The sequence below is a fragment of the Arvicola amphibius genome, chromosome 10 (genome assembly GCF_903992535.2).
Source record: "Arvicola amphibius chromosome 10, mArvAmp1.2, whole genome shotgun sequence".
Classification (NCBI taxonomy): Eukaryota; Metazoa; Chordata; class Mammalia; order Rodentia; family Cricetidae; genus Arvicola; species Arvicola amphibius.
In genome coordinates, this window is record NC_052056.1 from 103,660,010 (window position 1) to 103,687,542 (window position 27,533).

The 27,533-nt window shown below is 46.2% G+C and overlaps 2 protein-coding genes across 5 annotated transcripts; one reads left to right on the forward strand and one right to left on the reverse strand.

The window, feature by feature from the left end:
* Zkscan5 (zinc finger with KRAB and SCAN domains 5) lies at positions 1-17,606 on the reverse strand. 4 transcript variants are annotated; one of them, XM_038344836.1, is made up of 6 exons: positions 16,395-17,606; positions 13,663-13,795; positions 9,417-9,499; positions 8,622-8,754; positions 2,830-3,426; positions 1-1,722 (listed from the first exon to the last, which is right to left on the reverse strand). In XM_038344836.1, exons 1-6 carry the CDS (start codon positions 16,809-16,811, stop codon positions 602-604), a joined length of 2,484 nt encoding a protein of 827 aa, XP_038200764.1. In that variant the 5' UTR covers positions 16,812-17,606; the 3' UTR covers positions 1-601. The 4 variants fall into 4 exon arrangements, with proteins under 4 accessions (XP_038200764.1, XP_038200763.1, XP_038200766.1 ...); XM_038344835.1 differs by having other exon boundaries at positions 8,622-8,757; XM_038344838.1 differs by having other exon boundaries at positions 8,622-8,757; positions 13,663-13,808; positions 16,395-16,515.
* Positions 17,607-19,708: 2,102 nt separating this feature from the next.
* Positions 19,709-27,400, forward strand: Znf394 (zinc finger protein 394). Its single transcript, XM_038346699.2, has 3 exons — positions 19,709-20,411; positions 22,728-22,851; positions 25,807-27,400. Exons 1-3 carry the CDS (start codon positions 20,016-20,018, stop codon positions 26,829-26,831), a joined length of 1,545 nt encoding a protein of 514 aa, XP_038202627.1. The 5' UTR covers positions 19,709-20,015; the 3' UTR covers positions 26,832-27,400.
* Positions 27,401-27,533: the final 133 nt, after the last annotated feature.

Here is a 27,533-nt window from a genome sequence, read left to right on the forward strand (position 1 = left end):
TTCTTTTCCAAAGGTTTAATACTCAGGATGGGAACAATGACTGGGGTGGTTGGGATAGTCGTTTCTGGAAAGATGGGCATCATGCCACAGTTCCTTTCAATGCACGATTCTCTGAACTGCTAGGCTTTGTAGTGGAAACTACAGGCTAATTTCTACTGCACTCATGAGGCTTCTTTGTTATTTTCTGAGTTTCAAAGAAACAATGTCAAGACTTCCCTTCATCTACAGTACCCAGAGGTGTGTCTGTCTGTCTCTCTCTGTCTGTCTCTCTCACTCAGGGGTCTCACTGTATACCTCTGGCTGGCCTGGAACTTGCTATATAAACCAAATATTTGCCTGCCTCTGCCTCCCAGGGCTTACATGCGAGCACCACCATACCTAGCCAGAGGTTCTCTTTTCATCTAGATTTCCAAGCATGAAGATGCTAACCAGAACACTCCATGGAGGCGACAGTGTCCCTGAAAGCTAAGTTCTACCTGCAGGGTTCCCCTTCACCTGTAGGTTTGATGGTTAAGATGGAAAAATTCTTGTGTCATTACATTATGTCAGCCATGGAATGCTTCTCTAAAACCAGGCTGTTTCCCAACAGAAACAGGCTCCTTCATGCTTCAGGTGTTTGGGAATCTGTCCTCTCATGGCTTCGCAGATGTTTAAAGAGGCTACAGCTCCAACTGAAACTCATTCCACATTCTTTGCACTGGAAGGGCTTCTCCCCAGTGTGGATTCTCTGGTGTTGACTGAGATGAGACTTCAGACTGAAGCCCTGCCCACATTCATTGCACTGATGGGACTTCCCGCTGGGGCAGACTTTCTGATGTTGTTTTGTGTGGGGACACTGGCAGGCACTGTCTCGGCATGCATCACATTTCTGGGGTTTCTCGGCATTGTGAGTTCTGTAATGTTGAATAAGGTCGGAACTGTAACTAAAGGCTTTCCCGCAGGTATCACATTGGTATGGCTGCTCCTGTAACTCCAGCTTCTTGTCTTCTATCACGGTCAAGTTCCAGCTATAGGCTTCTTCACAGATGCCATTCTTCTCACCTTTCTGGCCCACATGGAGCACTTGGTGTTCAAGGAGGCTGACATACTGGAAGAAGATTTCTCCGCACTCATGGCACTGGTGGGACTTCTCTCTAGAGTGGAGTCGGAGGTGACCGGCCAGATGTGAACGCCTCCCAAATCCCTTCCCACACTCATTACACTTGAAGGGCCTCTCCCTGCTGTGCACACTCTGGTGCTGGACGAGATGGGACCTCACTCGGAAGGCTTTCCCACATAAATGACAGGTGTAGGGCTTTTCACCAGTGTGAACTCGGTGATGCTGAGTGAGGTGGACACGCTGATTGTAGCTTTTCCCACATTCCTCACACCGAAATGGTTTCTCCCCAGTATGGATGCGGCGGTGCTGAATAAGGTGTGCACTCTGAATGAAGCTTTTCCCACATTCGTCACACTTATGCGGCCGCTCTCCCGGGGAAGACTTTTTGTGGACGGAGCTGAATTCACTGCAATTCATCCTCTTTGAAGGAGGCTGTCCCCCCGGGATTTCTTTCATAATTCCCTGCTGTCTACCTGCCCTATCTTGGTGTTCATAGCCTTCATTATAACCTTCAACCTGAGAAGCATTACTTTGGATTTCTTCTGATAGTTCCACGTCTCCTTCTGAAAATTCTGGAAGTTTCTTAACGTTCAGTTCAGTGTTCTTACTTCTTTTGTCACTACCTAAAAAAGAAAGAGCAAACACAACTTTGAACTTTGCTTCATAAGTTCTTTTACAGAAAAAAGTCAGGAAAAAAATGTAGCACATCAGGACTAACAAAAGGGGACATATGTATCTACCTAATGCCAACAACAATGGAAAGAACATTGGTACTGAGCCAATGAAAAGAATAAGATTAAACAACAACAACAACAACAACAACAACAACAAAACAGGGCTGGAGAGATGGCTTAGCAACTAAGAGCATTAACTGTTCTTCCAGAGGACCTGAGTTCAATTACCAGCACTCACATGGCAGCTCACAACTATCTGTAACTTCAAGATCACACAGACATACATGCAGACAAAACACCAATGCATATAAAAGATATAGACAGATAGATAGCTAGACAAGAGAGAGGAGAGAGGTAGAGACTTACTAGGTCAGGAATAGTGGCACCTGCTCGTACCCCAACAGCGGAGGGGGGTGCTAAAGTAGGAGAATATAAAGTTTGAGGCTAGCCTATACTACATGAGTTCAAGGCCAGCCTGGGCTATACAGGATGAACTGAGAGAGGGGATGTGAGGAACTAGGCATATTGACTCATTCCTACGATCCAGCACTTGGGAGGCTGAGACAAGAGAGTTGTAAATTGGAGACCAGCCCAGGCTACATGACAATCCTAGTGTTCAGGAGGCTGAAGCAGGAGAATCAGAAATTCAGTGCTGTATCTGGCTACACAGAGTCTAAGGCTAGCCTGAGCTACATGAGATGCAATCTCAAAAGAGAACAGAAAAATAAATATTTAAAAATTTTTAAAGCTTAAATTAAGAATAAGCTATAATCTTTGGCTATTACCACAACTCATCTGTCTTTTTTGGGGGGAGGGGCTGGTTTGTTTTTGTTTGTCAGTTATTGTTTGAGACAAGGTCTCAGTATGTAGCTCTGGTTAGCCTAGAACTAAGTAGACCAGGCTAGTTTTTAATTCACATCCATCCTCCCACCCCTGCTCTTGAGTGCTAGAATTAAGGGTGTATGCCACCCTGCCCGGCCCATCTGTTCTTTCCTACTAAGCTAATAAATCAACATTTGCTTCTAGCCACTCCTAACACGTGCTTCCCAGACGTACATCTTTGGGATTTCTCTCTGAAGTGGCGTTTCAGGTGCTCGATCAGGTGCGAGTGCCGGCCGAAGCTCTTCCCGCACTCATTACAGCCATAGGGCCTCTCCCCACTGTGAACGCTGTGGTGCTGCACCAGGTGGGAGCTCACGCGGAAGGCTTTCCCGCACACCTGGCACTTGTAGGGCTTCTCGCCAGTGTGGACTCGCTGGTGCTGAGTGAGGTGCACCCGCTGATTGTAGCTTTTCCCACATTCCCCGCACTTAAACGGTTTCTCTCCTGTGTGGATTCTGCGATGCTGGATGAAGTTTGAGGCTTGGAGGAAAAACTTCCCACAGTCAGCGCATCTGTGACCTCGCTCACCGTTCGATTTCTGCTTACGGCTGCCATCTGGGCCTGAGTTCAGTGCTCTTTTCTGCCTTGACTTCCCCACAGAGGGGTTCACCTGCCACCTCTGCGCCATGTTCTTTAGGTCGCTAACTTCTGCAAGCTCTTGACTCTGAGCGCCATTGCTCTCTGTGCTTTCTGCTGCCACCCAGTGTGAGTCAGCGCCACCAGAGATCTGCTGTACCACAAGCTCTAAGTTGCCCTCCCTGGACTCAGAATCTGAAATGAGAGAAGAAACAGGCAATCAGCTAGTGCCCACACTGCAAAAGGGGACAGAGTGGCAGAGGATTAGTCAAGGGAAACAAACGAGGTAGGAGTGCACGGCTTTGGAAAATGACCAGACAGGGAGAGGACAGAGATCAGTGCAGAAGGGCGGGGAGGCAGCTCAGCTGGTGTAGTGCTTGTCAAGCTACAGAAAGTCCTGGGTTCCACCTCCAGCTGTATAATTGCCTACTCCCGGAGGTAGAGGCAGGTGGACAGAAGTTCAAGGCCAGCCTGAGCTGTGAGGCCCTGAGGACGGAAAGAAAGAGAGGGGAAAGGAGGGAGGAGAGCGTTAGGATGGCAGGTGTGGGACACCATGTCTTGTTTATGCATCACTAGCGTTGGCTCCCAGGCCTCCGCACTCTAAGTAAGCACTCTACCAATAGAACTACAGATGAGGGCTGGAGAGATGGCTCAGTGGTTAAGAGCATTGCCTGCTCTTCCAGAGGTCCTGAGTTCAATTCCCACCAGCAACCACATGGTGGCTCACAACCATCTGTAATGAGGTCTGGTGCCCTCTTCTGGCCTGCAGACACACACACAGACAGAATATTGTATACATAATAAATAAATAAATATGTAAAAAAAAGAACTACAGATGAGTCTACATTTATGGACTTATTTTTTTAATTTACTTTCAAATGTGATAAGTATTTTTTTTAAAACTTCTGGCCTCCTATGATGCTATCAGAAACCTGCAGGTATGAAATGATAGGATGTGGCCTCCTGAAGGAGAGGAGGTAAGAGGCAGAGACCCTGAACATGGTCTCGGGGCAGGGGATACAGTGAAGCTTTAAGCTGCTGGAATGACAATGGGGTAGCCAGGCCTGGTGGCGTGGACCTGGAATCCCTGCTACTTGAGGCCAAAACAGAAGGATCAAAAGTCTAGGTCAGACTGGACAACTAACTTCCCAAGACCCGTTCTCAACACAGAAAGTATAAAAGGGGGTTGGGTGTGGGTGATGCATGCCTTTAATCCCAGCACTTCGGAGGCAGAGGCAGGTGGATCTCTGAGAGTTTGAGGCTAGCCTAGTCTACATATCAAGTTTTAGGCTAGCTAGGGATGCATAGAGTCCATGTCTCAATAGAAAAACAAAGGTGGGGAGGGGCTGGGGACGTAACTGTGTACATGAGCACACGCGGATTAGTAGAATGTTAGAGATCCTGGGTTCAACCCACAGAGTCACACACACACACACACACACACACACACACACACACACACACACACACAAAGAGAGACAAAAAAAATCAGAACTCAAGAATGACATAGTAAGGGGTAGGAGAGATGGCTCAGCAGTTAAGAGCACTGAGTGCTCTTCCAGAGGACCTGGGTTCAATTCTCAGCACCCACATGGCAGCTAACAACTGTCTGTAACTCCAAGATCTGACACCCTTACATAGACATATATGCAAGGAAAACACCAATGCACATAAAAGAAAAATAAATGACATAGTAAACAAGTGTGGCTGTATTTGAACTTACAATTCTGCATAAAACCTGAATGGGTACCCAATGCACTCACATACTATATACACACACACCCACTTCTGATAACTGGTAAGTACCTCTGTGTTAACGGAAATACATAAACAACACTAACAGACTTAAATTACATAAGTAAGCTGTGTTAATTTAAAATAGAATGAAGAAAATATTTTAATTAAATATAATACTTATTTTTTAAATTATGGGTCTTTATTTATGATATGTGTGGTGGGAACCCAACTCAGGTCCACTAGAAGAGAGCAAGTACTCTCAGATACTAAGCCATCTTCCCAGTCCAAAATACAATGGATTTAATATATAACTAATTCACTGAGATAAAGGGCTACCTCTGTGGGGGATGGAGAGATGGCTCAGTGGTTAAGAGCACTGACTGCTCTTCCAGCAGACCAGGGATCAATTCCCAGCACCGACAGCTAACAACTGACTGTAACTCCAAGATCTGACACCCTCACACAGACATACATGCAGGCAAAACACCAACGCACATAAAATAAAAAATAAATTAAAAGACTACCTCTAAGATCCAAACAGACTTATGAACAAAAGATAGCCACAAATAAATCAGACAAAACAAAATACAGGGGCTGGAGAGACGGCTCAGAGGGACCATCCTGATGACATTTGGATTCCTGGAACCCTTACGGTGAAAGGAGAGAACTGACTCCTACGAATTGTCCTCTGACCTTCATATGTGTGCTGTGACACACACACCACCCTGGTTCCTTGTTAAGGGCTAGGCCAGTCCAGGACATTCCCTGAGGCTATGACGTATGAAAAAGGATGTCTAAACCTTGTCTAAACCTAGGAACTTGCTTGTCAAAGCCAGCAATGGCCTGGGGTCAGGCCTTGTGGGGAGGTGATGTTTTCTGGATCCTGAGAATTCAACTTTCCCCCCTTGAAGGGCCATGGTTATCAGTCCTAAGGCTAGTGAGCAGTATGTAACGCAACTGAGACATCCTCTATTTCCTTTGGGCACCACTGCTTGATTAGCTTCCTGCTGACTCTGTCCCACTGTGGGACAGGCTGTGCTGACTTTGTCCCATTTTTCCTCCTGCAAGCTGTATATAAGATACTGTACTTCTTAATAAATTTGCATGAGCCATCAATTTGTACCAGAACTCCTGATCCCCAATTTTCTTGTCTTCTTCAATCTTCTCATCACCTGGTCTGGTCCTTCCCCTCAGAATCCTGTCACTGAAAAATGACCAGATCAACCACCAACAAATAAGTAAATGTAAAAAGTGGCTGGGGAGTGGCACAGGCCTTTAATCCCAGCACTTGGGAGGTAGAGGCAGGCGGATCTCTGTGAGTTCAAGGCCAGCCTGGTCTACAGTGCAAGTTCCAGGAGAGCCAGAAGTGTCCCACAGAGAAACCTTGTCTCGAAAAACAAACAAACGAAAAGGGGAGGGTAGATTGGTGAGGAGAATGGGAATGGAAAATGAGTAGAAAGGCAGCAAAGAACCAATGCCACTGAGATACAGTAATCACCACTCTACTAAGAAATAGCCAGTGAAATCTCATATGTTCTCAGGGTTAATCTTCATCATCAATGGACTGGATTTAGCATCACCTAGGAAACAAGTATCTGGACGTGGAAAGGTACTTCCAGAAGGAAGACCCACCTTGAACAAGAATAGCACCATTCCAGGGGCTTTGGACTATATAGAAAAGAGAAAGTGCCGGGCGGTGGTGGCACACACCTTTAATCCCAGCACTCGGGAGGCAGAGGCAGGCGGATCTCTGTGAGTTCGAGGCCAGCCTGGTCTACAAGAGCTAGTTCCAGGACAGGCACCAAAAGCCACAAAGAAACCCTGTCTCGAAAAAGAAAAAGAAAAAAGAAAGCAACAAGCTAGCTAACCATCAGAACTCAGTGCCATTTGCTTCCTGACTGCAGATGCCATGTGACCAGCTGCCTCACACATCTGTGCCAGGTCTTCCTCGCCATGATGGCTGTCCCCTCAAAGTGTGAACCCAAATAATAATTTCTTCCCTAGGATGTTACTTGTCAGGGATTGTGTTCCAGAAACAAGAAAAGTAATGAACACAAAAATTTTCGTGGCTGAGGACTATTTGGCTAAGAATTACCTAACTTGGGCTGGACAGGAGAAATGGCTTCATAATGAAGAGCATGTACTGCTCTTATAAAGGACTGGAGTCTCCAGCCCCCATGTTGGGTGGCTCACTTACTGTAACTCAGGCCCCAGGAGGATCTGACACCCTCTCTGGCCTCCTCTGGCACAAGGCCATCATTCATATACATACATGAAGGCACCCACACATAAAATAAAAATAATTAAAAAACAAAACAAATCATCGTGCCAAATTTAGCATCACTGGGTGTGGTGGCAAACACCTTTAATTCCAACACTTAGGAGGCCGAGAGAAGCCAAGCCAATCTCTAACAGTTTGAGGCCAGCCTGATATATACAGTGAGTTCCAGGCCAGTCACAGCTACAGAGGGAGACCCTATTTGGAAAAAACCAAACAAACAAAACCAAAAAACCCTCAAAAGCAAAAACAAATACCCACCCCCCCCCCCCCAAAAAAAAAGTTAGCAACTTCTAGATTGTAAAAATGTTCCCTGGATAACTGGGTCTGTTAACTCCAGCATGTGGAAGGTTGAAGCAGGAGTACCAGGAATTCAAGGCCACCACTATACGTATTGAGACTGTCTCAAAAAAAAAAAAAAAAAAAAAAAAAAAAAACCAAAACCAAAAACACGCTGGAGAGAGATTAGTAGCTAAGAGTACACTCTCTTGTGGCCTCCAGAGGCACCAGACATGCACATGGTGCACACAGATGCATGGAGGCAAAACACTCACACACATGAAATAATCTGAAAACACAAACAGGGCTGTCACATGGCTCATCAGGGAAAGTCATTTGCTGTGCAGGCCTAGCAGCCTGCTTGATCCCTGTAACCAACATAAATAAAGGTGGATGAACAGAACCGACTTCACCAAGTTGTCCTGTGCAGACAAGATAGCGCACACTTTAATTCCAGCTTTTGGGAGGCAGAGGCAGGTGAATCTCTGTGAGTTTGAGGACAGCCTGGTCTACATAGCAAGTCCAGGTCAACCAGGGCTACAGAGTAAGATCCTGTCTCAGAAGAAAAGAAGGTGTCCTTTGACCTCCACACTATGGCAAACAAACATATCATATATATATGTATATATATATATATATATATACATACACAATAAACAAGGGAAAAACATTAAGAAATTTAAAAACTACCTCGTACTAATAGTCCTTCAACCTCATCCTTTGTAAGTTAGAAACAATCTTCAGGAAAGGCTGGTTGATTTCCTTTTATAGATTAAAAAGTAAAGGGGACTGATGGGTCAGCAGTTAGGAGCACTGGCTGCTCTGGCAGCGGACCCAGGTATGATTCCCAGCACCTACAGGGTGGCTCACAGCCATCTCCAACTCCAGAGGATTCAACACCCTCTTCTGGCCTCTGTGGGTACCAGGCATGCACATGGTACACACACATGAAGGCAAAACATTAGTACATATAAAACAAAATAAAAAACTTTGAAAGATTATAAAGTAAAGCCATAGCGGTTGAAACATGCTACACAAACTCTTTACAAGGTAACAAAACCAGGGAGTCCTCCTCATGCAGGTGGACAATTCTTACCCACAGGAGTGATACGCTCACAATTCTCCTTTCTGTCATCCCTACTAAGAGGCTTCTGGGACTGGTCCAAATGTCCCCATTCCTCCAGGATGAAGGACACAGCCACATCAGCCACATCTTCAATTTTCACCAACTTCTGAAATGGGAGATCTCCGCTAAATTCCCACTCCCTGTGTGCAAATCCGCAGTGAGGGCAAAACCTGGGGGCCCTAAGTCAGAAGCCAGGGGAGAGACTGTGCATCCAAAAGGGAAGCATTAAGCAGAAAAAAAAAAAAAAAAGACAGAAGGCAATGAATGGAAGCCATCAACTGGGGATGGGCCTCGAAGCTAGTGAGGTACCTGGTAGAGATGGTGTCACACCTAGAATCATCAGGAAGTGAGTCTCCATGAGGGAATGTCTAGAACAAGCTGGACGATGGAAAGACCTCTGAATCTTTTCTTAATTAAGGAAATTGCTGTGGGAAGACCCAGCCTTCTGTGGGTAGTACCTAGCCCTGGGTTTGGCTCCTGGATTGTGTAAGAGTAGAGAAGGCTAGCTGAGTGGGCATGCCTCTCTTTTTCTCTGCTCTGGACTGTGGATATGATGTGAGCAGCTGTCTCAGGTTCCGGCCATGCTAACCTCCTCACCATGGTGCACTGTAACCTGGAGAGGGAGCTAAAATAACCCCTCTCTTTCATAAGCTGTGTCTATCAGGGTATTCTGTCCCAGTAAGCAGAAACAAAACTAGGGCTGGTGGAGATGGAGGCCGGGGAGGGAAATGGGTTCTCATGGAGGACAGAGGAGGGCTAGCTCACCTGGGATCCGGCTGAGAGAAGCGAGGCTGTCAGCTCCTGGTTGTCCTTCGGGGGAACAGAAGGAACCTGGAGAACAGGACGGGCTGAGAGTGGAGAAAAGGTATAAATGAGTCTATCTGGTGAAGTTCTCGATGCCATTAGCCAGCATGCCCCTCCTTTGCCCAGAGCCCGAGGCACCAAAGTAAAATTCACCTTGGCTCTCAGGACCCTATATATTCTGGACCTGTCCTCCCACCACTCCTTATTCCCTCTTCTCCCAGAACACCGACTAACTGGACATGGGGGCCCAGGCTTTAATCCTAATGCTCAGGAGGCAGAGGCCAGTGGACTTTTACGAGTTCAAGGCCAGCCAAAGACACTTAGTGAGACCCTGTCTAAAAACAAAATTTCTCAGTCTCCCTGCTTTGGTCCAGCTAATCCCTGCTAAGCTTAGGGCAAATTGATATTTCCCAGGGCTCAGGGTTTCACAGATTTTTGATAACAAGTCACCTTCAGATCTCAGTACAGGACAGATTCTGTCTCACTCAAACTCCTGGACTATCAGATCCTCCTGCCTCAGCTTGTCAAGTTGCTGGTACCACAGACATGTACCACTGTGCCCAGCAGTATGGACTAGTCTGTTAACAAGGTGATGTGGGATGTCCTTCTGTATATGTGTTGCTCTTATTGGTTGATAAATACAGCTGTTTTGGCCAATGGCTTAGCAGAATAAAGCCAGGTGGGAAATCTGAACAGAGATATATAGAGAGAGTAGGTGGAGTCAAGGAGATGTCATGTAGCTGCCGAAGGAAAAAGATATCATAACCTTACTGGTAAACCACAGACTCTTGGCAATACACAGATTAATAGAAAGTGGTTCAGATGTAAGAGCTAGCTAGGAGTACGCCTGAGTCATTAGCCAAACAATATTGTAATTAATATAGTTTTTGTGTGATTATTTGGGTCTGGGTGGCCGGGAAAGAGCAGTCTCCACTTTACACAGGTCTAATGAACACAATTGAATTTTTGAGTTTTTCTTATTGATCAACTTAAAATGATTTTAAGAGTAGGATTAAAGCCAGGAGTGGTAGTGCACACCCTTTAATACCAGCACTCAAGAGACAGAGGCAGGAAAGAGGATCTCTGTGAGTTCAAGACCAGCATGGTTTACATAGTGAATTCTAGGACAGCCAAAAACTACATGAGACCCTGTTTCAAAGCGGGGAGGGACAATATTTATATTGAGGCCTCAGGAAGAACAAAAAAGAAACTTTTGTTTACAACTAGAATGACACTCATTGCATGGAATAATTTCCATGTTTGGTATTGGTCACAGGTTGACAAACATCCACATACACACTGCTAGAAATCTGTTTCCTCATCTTTAAAGTTACTAAGCATTGTTCAGTCACCGTTCCCAGCAAGGCCACAAATAAACTAAAGTAGTAAGAACAGAAGTGTACTGGATAGTGTTCTGTCAACTTGACTCAAGTGGGGACATCTAAGAAGAGGGACTCTTAGTTAAGAAAATGCCTCCATACACAAGTCTGTAGGGCATTGTCTTGACTGATGATCAAAGTGAGAGGGCCCAGGTCACTGTGTAGTGCTACCTCTGAGCTGGTGGTCCTAGATGCTATAGAGCAAGCTAAACAAACTAGAAGGAGTTAGCCAGCACTCTTCCGTGGTCTTTGCAGCAGTTCCTGCTTCCAGGTTCCTCCCTTGAGCTCCTGGCCTAACTTCTATGGATGACGGACTAAAAGCTATATCATGAAATAACCCTTTCCTCACCAAGTTGCTTTCGGCTATGATGTTTTGTACTGGGAGGTTTTGTGTGTCAAATTGGCACAAGCTGGAGTCAACAGAGGAAGGAGCCTCAGCTGCAGAAATGCCTCCTTGAGATCCAGTTGTAAGGCATTCTCGTTTAATGATCAATGCGGGAGGGCCCAGCCCATGGCGGGAGGTGCCATCCTTGCACTGCTGGTCCTGGGTTCTATAAGAAAGTGGGTTGAGCAAGCCATGGGAAGCAAGCCAGTAAGCAGTTTCCCTCTATGGCCTCTGCATCACCTCCTGCCTCCAGGATCCTGTGTCATTTGAGTTCCTGTCCTGATGTCCTTCATTGATGAAAAGCAATGTTGAAGTTTAAGTCTAATAAACCCTTCCTCCCCAAGTTGCTTTATGGTGATGATGTTTTGTTGCAGCAATAACTAAGACATGCTTTATCACTGCAACTAAAAGCTAATTAAAACAAGAAATGGGTACCAGGAGTTAGGTATTGATGTAACAAACCTAACCATATTAAAAGTATGGCATTCTCAGATCTTTGCCAAGTGATGTTTCCCAAAAAGATCTTGGGCCATCCCATAGTTCCAAAAGGACAGTACTGGGCTGGAGAGATGGCTCAGAGGTTAAGAGCATTGCCTGCTCTTCCAAAGGACCTGAGTTCAATTCCCAGCAACCACATGGTGGGTCACAACCATCTGTAATGGGGTCTGGTGCCCTCTCTGTCCTTCAGACATACACACAGACAGAATATTGTATACATAATAAATAAATAAATATTTTTTTTAAAAAAAAAAGACAAAAGGATAGTATTATTTAATAGTATTCTTTAATCTGTCATGGTATTTGCATATCAAAATGTACTGCATATAAAGAGGTTTAACTAAAGTATCTTTAACAGTAGGAGTACTTGCCGGGAGACTGGGACATGTATTGGGCCCCTAGCATCACAGAAGCACACGTGGTGGCGCATACCTGTAATCTCTGCAGTCTTAGAGGTAGAGACTGGAGGATTAAGAATTCAAGCCATTATCAGTTAATAGTGAGTTTGAGGCCAGCTGGGCTACATGAGACCAGATCTCAAAACAAACAGGGTGTGGGGCAGGAGAGATGGCTCAGTGGTTAAAAGCACACTATTCTTGCAGATAACCAGAGTTCGGTTTCCAGCACCCACATCAGGCAACTCACAACCACCTATAATTTTTTTTTCAAAATGGTTTTTCTATATCCCTGGCTATCTTGGAACTCATTCTGTAGACCAGGCTGGTCTTGAACTCAGATCCATCCACCTGCCTCTGCCTCCTGAGTGCTGTGATTAAAGGTGTGGGCCCACTGCCTAAACAACCAGCAATTCTCGTTCCAGGGAAACCAATGCCTCTTCTGGACTCTGCAGGTACTGTATGCACATGCAGAGAAAACACTCATACATATAAAATAAAAATAAATGTGAAAAAAAAATCTTCTAAAACTCTCTAAGTAGTCCCTATACTTAGAGACACTGTCTTCTGCTGTAGGAATTTAGCAGAGTCACTATCTGGGGTAGACATTAGAACAGTTTTCACTGTATCCAGGGTAAACGGTAGAGCACTCTGACCTTGAAGAATCACTGTGGAAAACTGATTGTTTTCCACAATTTGTAGAACTGTTTATCTGAAAGAGCATTGCAGCCTTCTCCTGACTTTGGTCACGGGATGCCTCTGGCGCACCCGAGGCTCTTGGATTACTGTGTACTGCAAATGATAAAGGACTAAAGTCATGAGGGTATGAGATATTTTCCTTTAGAGAGACATAGAGATTAGGTAAGACCTTGGTATGAGGAAATTCTTTACCCAAAAAAACAACTTAGTGTAATAATCAATAAATACACCTTTGTATGGCTGTTCGGGGTTCAGTTCATCTGAGGCTGGGCCTTCCTGCTGCCACACAGGCCTTCTTGGAGGGACCTCTTTCTCTGGCTGACCTATGCAATACAGAATACTCCCGCAAGTCTCCATTATCATTTTTGCCATACTTCTGCTTTTGGAGGAAGGTCCTGGGAATGGAACCCAGAACTCTGCTCTTACTAAAGACACACTCCCCAGCTGCGCTGCGCATGTCCTGTCTCTATTACAGTTTCCCTAGTTGTGCTTTACCTTGTTTCCGAGACGGGGTCTCGAGTGGTCCACGTCAGACCTGCTCTGTAGCCAGGATGACCCTGACGATTCTCCTGCCTCTGCCTCCTGTGCTGGATCACAGGGTGCTCCACTCCTGGTTTATGTGGTACTGGGGAAAGAACCCAGAACTCCATGCATGCCAGGCAAATGTCTGTTACTGAACCACATCCCCAGTTCATGGATTTAAGCGAATCTGATACAGTCTCAGTCATCCAAAAGGCTGTCCCTCTCTCAAGGGAGTCGCCTGCCCGTACTCTACTAGGCCGTCTTTTGCCCATGTGACCAGAGCCCCCATGTTCTAGTCACACTGGCCGCACTGAAATGATGAGCCTCACCGTTGTCCTCCAGAAGATTCTGTGACTCTTGATCAGACTGGGCCTCCACAGGCAGAAACCGGTGACCGAAGGGCTCCTGCGTGGCTCTGGGTGGTACCATCTTCTGAGACAACACTTCAGGACATGTGACAATCTAACAACCACAACTACAACCAATCAGCAAAATCATAGACGGGAACGGGAAAGAACCTGTTAGAGTCCATTAGACTGTCACCTGTCTGTCCCCTTGCCCAATGTCGAACTTGTGTCTACAATGAGCCAGGCTCTGATTAAACAGCAGTTTAACAAACATGGTTTATTTCTACTAGGAAATGACTCCTATGCAACATAACCATATGCAAATACACAATCATGAACTCCATGTTAGATGGGAAAGAAAAAAAAAACTACAGGACAGAACAGGTGAGACCCGCTTTAGCCGGAGCGGCTAGGGAAGGGTATCACTGTAACACCTGAAAGATTAAAGGAGGGGCTGCAGAGATGGTCCAGCGGTTAAGAGCACTGGCTTCTCTTCCAGAGGACCCAGGTTCAGTTCCCAGCACATGGTGGCTCACAACCATCTCTATCTCCAGCTCCAGGGAATCCAGTGTCCTCTTCTAGCCTCTGAGGGTACCAGCACACTTGTGCACACACACACGTACACACACAAAATTTTTTAAATAATTATTTTTAAAGAGAAGGCAGCCAAAGACAAAGGGAGAGAAGAAACCCAGGCACAGAGAGGTTTCCCAAATCTTCCCTGATGCAAAATAGGGTATTTGATCCGACCCAGGAGCCCTAAGACGCCAAGGGTGGATAAAGGTAAAGGCGAGAGAAGAAAAGGGAAGATGGAAAGGTCATTGCGGGACTCAGGAAGCCACTGCTGGTCAGACTAAGGTTTAAGATAGTTTATGTCCCAGATGCCTGTAATTCCAGCACTCAGGAGGCAGAAAACAGGAAGGCTACAGCAAGGTCTCAGCTAAACCAGGCTACACCCTGCCTCAAAAAAGACTTAAACTAGGGCTGGAGAGATGGATCAGAGGTTAGGAGCACTGGCTGCTCTTACAGAAGTCCTGAGTTCAATTCCCAGCAACCACATGGTGGCTCACAACCATCTATAGTGAGATCTGGTGCCCTCTTCTGATGTGTATGTGTGCGCAGGCATGCAGGTTAAATAAATAAATATTAAAAAAAAACCAACTTAAACTAGCCGGACAGTGGTAGTGCATGCCTTTAATCCCAGCACTTGGGAGGCAGACGCAGGCAGATTTCTGTGAGTTTGAAGCCAGCCTGGTCTACAGAACAAGTTCCAGGGCAGCCAGGACTGTTACACAGAGAAACCCTGTCTTGAAAAACCGAAAGAAAGAAAGAAAAAAAGAAAGGTTAAAAAAAAAAGTTAAGCTAGTTCATGTCCAGCATGATACCAGCTTCTACCATCCTGCTCTCAGCCCTCACCCTCAATCCAACCTAGGGTGTAAGTATATAATTATCCTTCTCCAAGGCACAACTTCCTCCTAGAAATTCTGGACGGCATTAAGATCTGCCACCTCCCTTCCCCTTGCTATCTGAGTGACAAGGTGTGCGAAAGCAGACCGAAAGTCTAAGGACCGTCTGGAACTCCAGAGTACCCCTCACCCTCAGAGTGCAAATGATGAGGTCAGCACCTTACACTTAGACACAGACACTCTGAGGAATGACTGCAACCCTCAATCTCTTCCAAACCCGCAGGCTTCGGTTCTGTTTGTTTTTAGACAGGGCCTTCCTCCTGTCTCAGCTTCCCAAATGCTAGGATTAAAGGCGTGTCCCACCAAATCGAGCTCTAAGTTCATAAGGAGAAAATACTGAAAGGAAAAAGCAGAGGGAAGGAAATGCCAAAACTGTTTATACCTCAAATAACTTTAAAGCAGGTCCAGAAACAGCCAATAGGATCAACAAACTAGAATCATCAGAAACAAATGCCTTGAACAGGCAGAAATGTAACAAGTGATAATGACAGCATTTTATTTCTGAGGCAGGGTCTCTCTCCCTATAATAATTTCGGGGGACACAAAATTTAAAAAAGGACTGAAGGGGCTGCAGAGACAGCTCAGAGGTTAACGACACTGGCTGCTCTTCCAGAGGACCTGGATTCAATTTCCAGCACCTACGTGTCTGTAACTCTGGTTCCAGGGGATCTGACACCTCCATACCAAAGCACATAAAAATAAAATGAAATGGATTATTTTTAAAAATAAATAAATAAGGACTGAGAAAAGGTTTTCATAAACTGCAGTCAAGAAAGTCTTCTAAAGCATGAATTCCAGAAACCAGATGTAAGAATTACACTGGTTCATCTCTAAATACAATAGATTCCATGACAATAAACTGGAAAAATAGCATAGGCCAATCACATAGTAGGCACAATGTCTATTGTTTCTAACAGGTAAGAAATGCACGTAAGAAACACAAGCATAATTTGCAAAAAGAAGAGGAGGAGGAAAAAGAAGAAACACAATATTCTATAAAACTCATGGCACATGCGTTTAATCCCAGCACTTGTGAGGCAGAAGCAGGTAGATCTTTGTCAGTTGGAGTCTACTCGGGTCTACACAGTGAAATCCAGAATACCCAAGGATACCCAAGGATACATAGTGAGACCATCTAAAGCAACAACAACAAAATCAGAATGTGATCGAAGGAAGCACCAGAGGGCTAAGACAGCTTGGCAGCTCCTCAGCGCTCAGTTCCCTCCTCACTGCACCTCTCCCACGCACCTGTTGCCGGCGCTCCTCTAGCTCTTTCTGGATACTCTCGATCACAGCCACGGCTTCTTCTCCGCTCTCGGGATGATGTTCTCTCACCCAGGCCTGGAACTCTTCCGGCAGGATGGTGAGGAACTGCTCCAGCACTAGTAGCTCCAGGATCTGCTCTTTGGTGTGCAGTTCCGGCCTCAACCATTCACAGCAGAGTACCCGGAGCTGGCTGAGAGCATCCCGAGGTCCTGTTGCCTCATGGTACTGGAAGTGCTTGAAGCGCTGGTAAAAAGTCTCAAACACTGGCCGGTTGTATGCCTGCATCCAGGAGCAGTCCTCTTCTTCCACTTTCACGATGAGAAGATCAGCTTGCTCTTGCGAAGAAGTCTCAGCTGGAGGCTCTAAGTGTGTAACTTTCTTGGATTCTGTCATTATCATTCCAACTCAGAGTCTCTAGAGGCTGCCCGTTACACTGACCCAATTCGTTCTCTGCTCTTCTGAAGGACACTTTTTTTGCAGTCAACAACCTTACTGTTATGTCGGGAATTATTATTAGCCAAGAGAGGTGGCAAAGACGTCATGTATACTAAAGAAAACCACTCAATAAGTCATTCACTTAAAGATACCGACTACAAGTCAGTTATCACTTTACCCACGAAATTACTAATAGTAACTACGTTCAGATTTTAAAAACGCAAATAAACGGCCACAAAAAGTGCCGTCAAGCCCAACGTAAAACACAATTTTAGAAATGAGAAAGTACACATCTCATATAAATAACAGGACTAGATTATTCCAGACAGAGTCGTTTCTTCTCTCTATCATAAGCCAAACTTAAGTCGGAATAGGAGTGAAACCCATTAAAATGTTCATATCTGGTCCTGGCTTTCAAGCCATAAGGGCTTGATAGATAAACGGAAGACTTCATTAGTTCTAGGAGAAAGCACGGTCGTAGACAGAAATTTGGATCTGGATTCCTCAGACTATCTCCTGACCCCTGAGACAGAGACCGTACGGGTCAAGGTTAGGAACAGGACCCCAGTGTGGACACAATGCCCTACTCGCTCCTCTCCAGTCCCTAATTCCCGGGTACCCAAAGAGTAAACTCCCCGCAGCCCAGGCTTGGAAGATGGAGTTCTCACAAGCCAAGGGAGAACCGCGTCCGACACTTTCCAACAGTTCCTCGCCGGAAGTAACCAAGTGCGAGCTTCAGCCATAAATCCCACCCCCAAGAGCGCTTCCGCAGCCGCTCTAGGAATCCCGGAGGTCCTCGCAGCGCAGCGGGAGGGAGGAGCTACTTCTGGACACGCCCCCTTACGGGGGCTGACCAATCAGCAAGCTTCAGGTAAGAGGTTACTAGCGCCAAAGGAAAATAGCTCTAGTATCTATTTCCCATCCTAAAAACCAGTTTGGGCTCCGCCCCTCCCCTGCCACTAAGGCTAGAGGGCGGGTCTCAGGGGCGGGCCCTTACTCTCTCGCGTCTGATTGGTCGAGAACAACTTCCCACCATACACACTCAGGAATTAAAGTTGATCTGCACCTTGTTGCCAGCTCATAACCCTTCGAATTCTATCACTGCCTTGTGAAAGAATTTTTCCAAACTTACCCAAAGAGATTCTTTACTGCCCTAGAATGGCGCGATCCAGAGGCTCACAGGACTACATCTCCCAAGAAGCCGTGCGAGAGCAACACAGTCTAGCCAATAAGGCTGCCGTTTACCTCGGCCTCCAGGGTTTATTAAGATGATGCACCAGGTGGACTGGACGGCTCACTGACATTTATCTTACTGCCCAGCCTGATGACATGAGGTCCATCCCTGGGTTCGAGATATTCAAATGTTATGGAAGTCAAAGTCGCCGTGTATGGCCCCTCATCCCGCGCGCAAGCATCAGAGAAATTATTTTTTTTAAAAAAAAAATTATTAAAAGGCAACAGGAACCAGGTGGTGGTGGCTCACGCCTTTAATTCCGGGAGGCAGAGGCAGGCGGATCTCTGTGAGTTCGAGGCCAGCCTGGTCTACAAGGGCTAGTTCCAGGACAGGCACCAAAGCTGCAGAGAAACGTCTCGAAAACCAAAAACAAACAAACAAAAAAGGCAACAGGGGGCCTATTCCGAAGGTAAGGGGTATTTCAGTTGATCACACTTTGCTCTCTTCTCACTACTAAACTTGGCTTTTTAAAAAGTAATAATAATAACAACAGATGCAGCAAAGTTAAGATTATGCCAGGAGCCTGGCAGCCTGCTGACTGGAGAGAAACCACACTTTAGAAAAGGAGAGTTTTGTTAAGTCCTGTTACCCTTAACCGTAAATACCTATATTTAATAATCTATTCCTCTCTTGTGTTTTGATTGCTTTCCAAGTCCTTCACCGACAGGCAGTATCAAAGTTCCTGTCGTCACTCCTAGGGTCACACTCAAACAGACTACTGTGGAATTGCAACCTCTGCAAATAGTTGAAGACCTAGAGAATAAAGACCCCAATGCTGTAGAACGGCAGGACGGGCGAATCTCAGGGAGGGTGAGATTCTGAAATCTCTGAGTTCCATCTCCAGCACCAAGGAGATGGGGAGTAAAATAAAGAGTTACAAGGCGCTGGAGAGATGGCTATGTGGTTAGGAACATTTGCTGCCCTTGTCAAATGATCTGGATTCGATTCCCAAAACTCTCATGGCTAACAGTCTTTGGTAACTCTAGTTCCAGGGTATCTGATGTTCTCTTCTGGTCTCTGTTTGCACTGTACACAACGTGTATTAGAGATGTTACTCCCACTCACTCCATCCCACTCCACCCGCCACGCCCATAGTGAGATAATCTCACTATGTAGCTCTGGCTGTCCTGGAACTCACTATGTACGCTAGGCTGAACCTGAATCCACAGAGATCTGCCTGTCTCTGCCTCCAGAGTTCTGGGATTACAGGCTGTACCACTGCTGCCCGGTAGCAACTATTAAGTCTCTGCACCATGTTGTGGGTGCCAAGAATTGAGCCCAGATCTTCTATAAGAGCACCTAGTGCCCTTAACCTCTGAGCCATCTCTCTAGCCCCCTTTTGTTTGTTTTGAGACAGGATTTCTCTGTGTAGCCGTTTTACTTTTATTTTTGTTTCTTTAGTTTTTGTTTTGTTTTGTTCTGCTTTTTTGATTTTGTTTTTGTTTTGAGATGGGGTTTCTCTGTGTAGCCCTGGCTGTCATGGAGCGCTCTCTGTAGACCAGGCTGGCCTCGAAATCATAGATTCTCCTGCCTCAGTCTCCAAGTGCTACAGGCATGCGCCGCCACCATCATCTGGCTCCGCCCCCCGCCCGCGCGCCACGCCCCCCCCTTTTTTTTTTTTTAAAAGGACGTGGTCTCTGGCAGCTTCAATGCGATAAGGAAGGCGAACCACCGAGCTGCATCTTAGTCCTCCAGGGTGCTTAGAGAGACCTTGGGAATACAAGTCTCGTCCCCAGCGCGGGGGGCGGGGGGATAATAACGCACTTCCGGCTGGGTTTGTTTTTCTCACTTTCACCAGCTAAAGTGAGACCTAAAGGCTATGGTCACGGGTGTGTTGTGTCGGTAGGGGCCATTTCGGGCCTCGTTTGTGAAAGGGACTGGCAGTACGTCCCGTTTTGTCCTTCTTGTTCGAGTTGGACGGTCCAGAGACTCCAATGGCTGCGGGTGCCGGGGTCGCCGCGCCACCGCTCGGTGCCGGGCTTTGTACGGTGAAAGTGGAGGAGGACTCACCCGGAAGTCAGAAGCCCTCCGGACCCGGGGGTTGGCAGAACCCCGAAACTTCTCGAAAACAGTTCAGACAGTTGCGCTACCAGGAAGTGGCGGGCCCGGAAGAGGCGCTGAGCCGACTCTGGGAGCTCTGTCGGCGGTGGCTGAGGCCGGAGCTGCGCTCCAAGGAGCAGATCCTGGAGCTGCTGGTGCTGGAGCAGTTCCTCACCATCCTGCCGCAGGAGCTCCAGGCCTGCGTGCGGGACCTCTGCCCTGAGAGCGGGGAGGAGGCTGCGGCGTTGGTGCGGACTCTACAAAGAGCACTGGACCGAGCCTCCCCACAGGTGAGATGCGGGTGAGCTCTGGGTGACGCCAGAGAGATGGTTTCAGCGTTTAAAATCCTGTGGGGCTCTTCCAGAGGATGAGTTCAGTTCCCAGCACCCACGTAGGGTGTCTCACCACCTCCTGCAACTCTAGTTTCAGGGGCTCTAAATGCCTTCTGGGCATTTTTAATCGCGTGTGTGAGTGACGTCTATAGGCTCATATATCAGAATATGTTAAGTCCATGGGAAGACACCTTGGAAAAATAGAGTAATACTCCTGACACTACTGATTTTGAAATTTTTTCTTATTTTTTTTAAGTCACTGTATAGCCCTAACTGACTTGAACTGATTGTATAGACCAGACTGGTCTTGAACTCACAGAGATCCACTTGACTCCACCTCCGAAGTTCAGGGATTAAAGGTGTGCACTGCAATGTCTAGCTCTAACTTGAAACTAAACTTGCTCGTGCCTTTTGGGATACAATCCACAATCATGGTCAGTGTGAAAAGACTCTTTTTTTTTTTGCATTTTTTGTTTATGTGACTGTGCGTGTGAATGTGTGCCACGTGTATGGGAGTGCCTAAGAAACACAGAAAAAGGCGTTAGGTCCCAGGAACTGGAGTCACAGGCTATTGTGAGCTGCCCAGTGTAGGTGCTGGCAGCTGGACGCAGGTCAGTCGCCCTGGGAGAACAGGAAGCACTTAACTTCTGATATAGCCTGAAAATTTAACCCAATCCCTCAAAAGTTAATACTGAAACATTTTCCAGGTCCTCCCCACAAAATGTCATTTCATGATTTAGCCATTTCAGAGGCAGTTTTTCCTCGTCGGCACTATAGACATTTGGGCTAACAAACAAAATATTTCATTGTGGCTGACAAACACTCAAGCACTTCAGAGTTTTGGGATCTCAGATTAGGAAAATGCTGGATCACTAATTCATCCCTGGCTGAACTGAGATATTCTGACATTGTGAACAGTTTTGCTCACGAGCATTTTAGATACAGGGAACTCAGCATACATGTGTTAGCCTTGTACATGTATACATAGTGTGTTTAGTTTGTCGCTATGATAGATACCTAAAACAACTTAAGGAACACAAGATCCATTGGGATTTAATAGTTCAGAAGTTAAGAGTCCATGGTCACCTGAATTCATTGTTTCTGGGCTTGGGGTATGGCAGAACACTGTCACAAAAGAGTATGCTGGAGCAGGTATGTTTGCTTCCTGGCAGCGAGGAAGCAGAGTAGGGAGGGATGCAGAAAAGGTCAGGATTAGGGAGCTAGAGCTCCCAGGGACACACCCCTGCGTCTGCATCCTCCGCCTAAGATGTCTCTTCTCTCCCCATCTGAAAATTGAGACATAATTTCATGTAGCCCAGGCTGGCCTGAACAACTCCCTATGTAGAAAAAGATGACCCTAACATTTCTGATCCCCCTGCCTCCACCTACGGAGTTCTGGGATTACAAGTGTTTGCGGCCACACCCGTCTTCTGTGGTGTTGGGGCTGGCCCTCAGCTCTGTACATGCCAGCCCAGTACTCTTGAACTGAGCCACATCCCAGCCCCAGTGTCCGTTTTGATAAGTCACAGTCATATAATTAAATATTTTGCTTGTGTCTTCCCCAAATTGTCATAGATGATCCACAGAAAATCTTTTCGCGATTATAGGAGGATGTGACCCTCTAGTGAGAATGGTGACTTCTCACTGCTGTGACACGATCAGCTTGAGGGGAGGGCTTATTTGGGTCAATGTTTAAGAAGATAACAGTCTGAAGTCAGGAAGGTGTAGCAGAGGGTGTAGCTGGTAACCAGGCTTTACAGCAGGCAGAAGGAGGTGAGTGCTGATTTCCCTTGCCACCTTTCCCTTCGTTCAGTCCAGTGCATCAGCCTATCCAGGGTTGCCCTTCCCTCCACAGTCAAATCTGTCTGGAAATGCTGCACAGGTTAAGTCCAGAAGCTTAGTTTTGGGTGATTCTAAGTCCAGTCAGACTGACAATGAAGGTGATCAGTAGCAGGTCCCTTTGGTACTCCGCATCTGTGGCTGTCCCTTGACTCTCACACGAGCTCCTTACTCCCTAAAGACTGGCTTTCCCGGGCTGGAGAGATGGCTTAGCGGTTAAGCGCATTGCCTGCTCTTCCAAAGGTCCTGAGTTCAATTCCCAGCAACCACATGGTGGCTCACAGCCATCTGTAATGAGGTGTGGCGCCCTCTTCTGAAGACAGAACATTGTATACATAATAAATATTTTTTTTTAAAAAAGACTGGCTTTCCCTTAGACTAGTGAAATGTTCGCAGTGACAGCAAATGCTGAACGGAGATCTTGTGCTGTTCTAGGGCCATGTGACTTTCAAGGATGTGGCCGACTTCCTGACCTGGGAAGAGTGGGAGCAGTTGGCTGCAGCTCGGAAGAGTTTCTGCAGAGAGAGCACGAAGGACCGTGACGGCACAGTTCTGCCTGGTACGTGCTGTACTCTGTGTGGCTTGTAGGGTGGCTGCTCTAGTTTCCTACCAGTTGCTGTAAGAAAACATTCTGACCAAAAGCATCTTGGGGGCGGGGGGGGGGGGGTCAGGGCTTATTTGACTCTCAGGACCAGGTCACAGTTTATCACTGAGACAAGTCAAGGCAGGAATCTGAAAGCAGACCCCCCTTGCTAGTCCCCACAGCCTTGCCTCTGACTGAGGAACTCATTTCACAGCCAGTGCAGAACAGCAGGAATGGGGAAGGATGCTGTTTGCAGCTGGCTGAGCCTCAGCTAGCATTTTTTGTTTGTTTGTTTTTGGGTTTTTTGTTGTTTTTTTTTTTTGGTTTTTGTTTGTTTGTTTGTTTGAGATGGGGGTTTGTCTGTAGCATTGGAGCCTGTCCTGGAATTCACAGAGATCCACCTGTCTCTGCCTCCTAAGTGCTGAGATTAAAGGTGTGAGCCATCACTACCCGGCCCGTCCTCCCTCCTTTCTCCCCTCCCTCCTTCCCGCCTTCTCTTCCTTTCTCCTTTCTTTCTATTTTTAGCAGCAGTTAAGTTTTCTTTTAAATCTTTTATTTATATGGTGTGTGTGTGTGTGTGTGTGTGTGTGTGTGTATCAGAAAACAACTTATAGAAGCAAATTTTCTCCTTCCACCATGTGTATACTGAGGATCATCAAACTTCAGCTGTCAGGTGCTTCTACCAACTGAGTTGTCTCATCATCCCCATCAAGCAGCTTTTTTACACAGTTCAAAGCCATCTTGCTTAGGAATGGTACCTGCCACAATGGGTTGCCCCTCCTACATCAATTAAGAATCAAGGTAGTTCCCCACAGAGACCCCACAGGCCAATCTATCTGCCTGGTTCCTCAATTGAGGCTTTTTTTTCATAGGCTGTTGTCAGGCTGATAGTTTTTGCTAACCAGGATTAACAGCTGAGTTTTCTATGATCTATGAGCTAGTTTGCCATTCACAAACATGGGTTAAGAGCCTTAGGATTTCTTTTGTGACCTACACAAGGTCTGTCTGTATTTTATTTTGTGTGCATATGTTTGTTTTTAATATTTTGTTGTTGGGTTTTTGAGACAGGGTCTCACTATGTAACTCTGGTTGGCTTGGAACTCACTACGTAGACTAGACTAAGAGATCTGCCTGCTTTGCCTTCCGAGTGCTAGAATTATGAATGTGTGCCACTCCACCTGGCCTCTTAAAATATTTTACTTATTCTTTGATAATTTCATACATACATCTAATGTATGTACTCTGATCAGAATCGACTTCCATTTCTGTCTTACCCTTTCCCACTCGCTCTGAAACCCTTCTTCCCAGAATGCCCCGTTCCTATCCTTCTACTCTCTCTGGAACCCTTGTTTTTCCCAGCATGCTCTCTTACATTCCTCTCCTCTTTCCACTCTCTTTGGAAACCTTCCCAAAGTGCCCCCTCCTACATTCAAGTTTGTGGTGTTTATTTTAATTTGGGTTTTCATGTGCATGAGTGTGGGTTTATTTTTTTTTTTTTTTTTTTTTTTTTTTTTTTTTTTAAATTTATTTATTATGTATACAGTATTCTGTCTGTGTGTATGCCTGCAGGCCAGGAGAGGGCACCAGACCTCATTACAGATGGTTGTGAGCCACCATGTGGTTGCTGGGAATTGAACTCAGGACCTTTGGAAGAGCAGGTAATGCTCTTAACCTCTGAGCCATCTCTCCAGCCCCGAGTGTGGGTTTATTTATTAGAGCATGGTCAACTTAACAATGGCTACATTCATGCCGGGCGGTGGTGGCGCACACCTTTAATCCCAGCACTCAGGAGGCATAAGCAGGTGGATCTCTATGAGTTCAAGACCAGCCTGGTCTATAAGAGCTAGTTCCAGGACAGGCTCCAAAGCTATACAGAGAAACCCTGTCTCAAAAAGCCACAAAAAACCAAAACAAACAAACAAACAAAACCCTCAAAACAAAACAAAAAACAGTGGCTACATTCTTGAAGAAAAATCACTGGCTTCCCCCAGCAGTGATTAGTTACCAGTAGCTCCTTAGCTACAGGTGGGATCTGATACCCTCCCCATTTTTATGGGTTTGTGAGAACGAACATGCGTATAGTGTGGGTGTATGTGTAGAGGCCAGAAGACAGGTTTTTTTTTTTGATTGTTTGTTTGCTTTTTTTTTTTTGTTTTGTCTTGTTTTTTGAGACAGATTTTCTCTGTAGCTTTTGGAGCCTGTCCTGGAAGACCAGGCTGGCCTCGAACTCACAGAGATCCACCTGCCTCTGTCTCCTGAGTGCTGGGATTAAAGGCACGTGCCACCACTACTACCCGGCCAGAGGACAATTTTTTTTTAAATATTTATTTATTATGTGTTCAGCATTCCTTCCATGTGTGCCCGCATGCCAGAAGAGGGCGCCAGGTCTCATTATAGATGACTGTGAGCCACCATGTGGTTGCTGGGAATTGAACTCAGGACCTCTGGAAGAGCAGTCAGTGCTCTTAACCACTGAGCCATCTCTCCAGCCCCCAGAGGACAATTTTTATAGACCTTCAACCAATCCTAGATTGCCCTCCCACTGAGACCTTGCCTTCAGACTTCGGAATTACCACCTATGTTCATTATGGAGAGCCTTTCTTGCATTAGTCCATCCCAGGTTCATGGAATAAAGGCAATACAGCCTGCCCTGACATCTTTTTGCAGTTCTACCTCTCTTAGTATACAGTCTGTAGCAATGCAATGGGACCAGGGGAGAATGGCTTGGTAGCTGTAAGCGCAAGTACAGAAGGAAGACTGTTTGCCTGTACAGCCAAAGTGGATGTCCCTGATGGGCTCATTCAGTTTTACCCAAGGAGCTGGGGAGGACCACTAAGAAGTGGGTTAGAGGTGCTTCCTTTACCATTAATTATTTCTATTTCCCTGTTACACAGGCGAGAGATAACAGCAGCTTATGTTTTCATGTTTCAGGTTTGGAAACCAGAGCTTCAAGCACAGACTGGATTCCAAAGCAAGAAAGTTTAAAGGAAGCAGAATCACAGGCATGGGTGCAAGAAGTGTCCCAGGGAAAGGTCCCACTATTTACCAAATGTGCTGATACCGTTGAGGACTGGGAAGAAAAACTGCCAAAAGACACTGTATTGTTGCAGCTCCAGCGTTCTCCTGAAGAGCAAGGATGCACTGCCATCCCTCATCTCATTAGTGTGTCCAAGGAAGGAGTTTCTGAGAGTAATGAATTTGGGAACAGTGCCAGCTTTGGCCTTGGTCAGCACATCCAGACAGCTAAGAGTCTCAGTGCCACTGGTGCATATGGGAGTGACCACAAACAAAGCTTCCATGTGAAATGCCGTACAGCAAAAGCTCACAACTCTGTTGACAGTAGTTTGGGGCTCCATGAGGACAAACCCTACAAATGTGACAGCTGTGAGAAGAGGTTCAGACAGCGCTCAGACCTTTTTAAACACCAGAGGACCCACACAGGTGAGAAGCCCTATCAGTGCCAAGCATGTGGGAAAAGCTTCAGCCAGAGTGCTGCCCTTGTTAAACACCAGCGGACACACACAGGTGAGAAGCCGTATGCCTGCCCAGAGTGCGGGGAATGCTTCAGACAGAGCTCGCACCTCAGTCGGCATCAGAGGACCCACGCCAGCGAGAAGTACTGTAAATGTGAGGAGTGCGGGGAGGTCTTTCATGTCTCTAGCCTTTGTAGACATCAGAGACTCCATAAAGGGGAGAGACCATACAAGTGTGAGGACTGCCAGAAGAGCTTCAAACAGCGCTCAGACCTCTTTAAGCATCAGAGAATCCACACGGGAGAGAAACCCTATGTGTGTTTTGTCTGTGGGAAAAGCTTCAGTCAGAGTGCAACCCTCATTAAACACCAGAGAACTCACACGGGAGAAAAACCTTATAAATGTCTTCAGTGTGGTGAAAGATTTAGACAGAGTACACATCTTGTCCGACACCAGAGAATCCACCGAGCCACAGTCTCCTAGCTTTCATGTGTCTCTGTGTGACTTGTGGGTGTTGCTGCTGTTTTTGAGAAAAGGTCTCATTGTGCAGCTCTGGCTGACCTGGAAGAAGCTATATAAAGCAGGCTGGCCTCAAATGTGGAGACCAACCTGCCTCCGCCTCCATCTCCTGAGTGCTGAGATTAAAGGTGTGCACCACCATGCCCAGCATGACTTATGTTTTGATTCTTCAGTTGTTTCTTTGTCCAGAAACTACATTCTTTGTCATTTGGAACATTTTAGTCACTCATAGATTTCCTTAGGCCTCTCACACAGGAGACATTGGATCTGATTTGAACAATTTTGTCTGCTTTTTGAGATAGGATTTCATTGTGTAGCTCTGGCTGTCCTGGAACACAACTATGTAGACTTGGCTGGCCTAGAACTCAAAGATTCTCCTCCCTCTGCCTTCCAAGTGCTGGGATTAAAGACATGTACCACCAAGCTTGGCTTGATTTGAACCTTAATACATGCTTTTTCAAAATATTTATTTATTTATTATGTATACAATAGTCTGTCTGTGTGTATGCCTGCAGGCCAGAAGAGGGCACCAGACCTCATTACAGATGGTTGTGAGCCACCATGTGGTTGCTGGAAATTGAACTCAGGACCTTTGGAAGAGCAGGCAATGCTCTTAACCGTTGAGCCATCTCTCCAGTCCCCCTTAATACATGCTTTTACAGACAA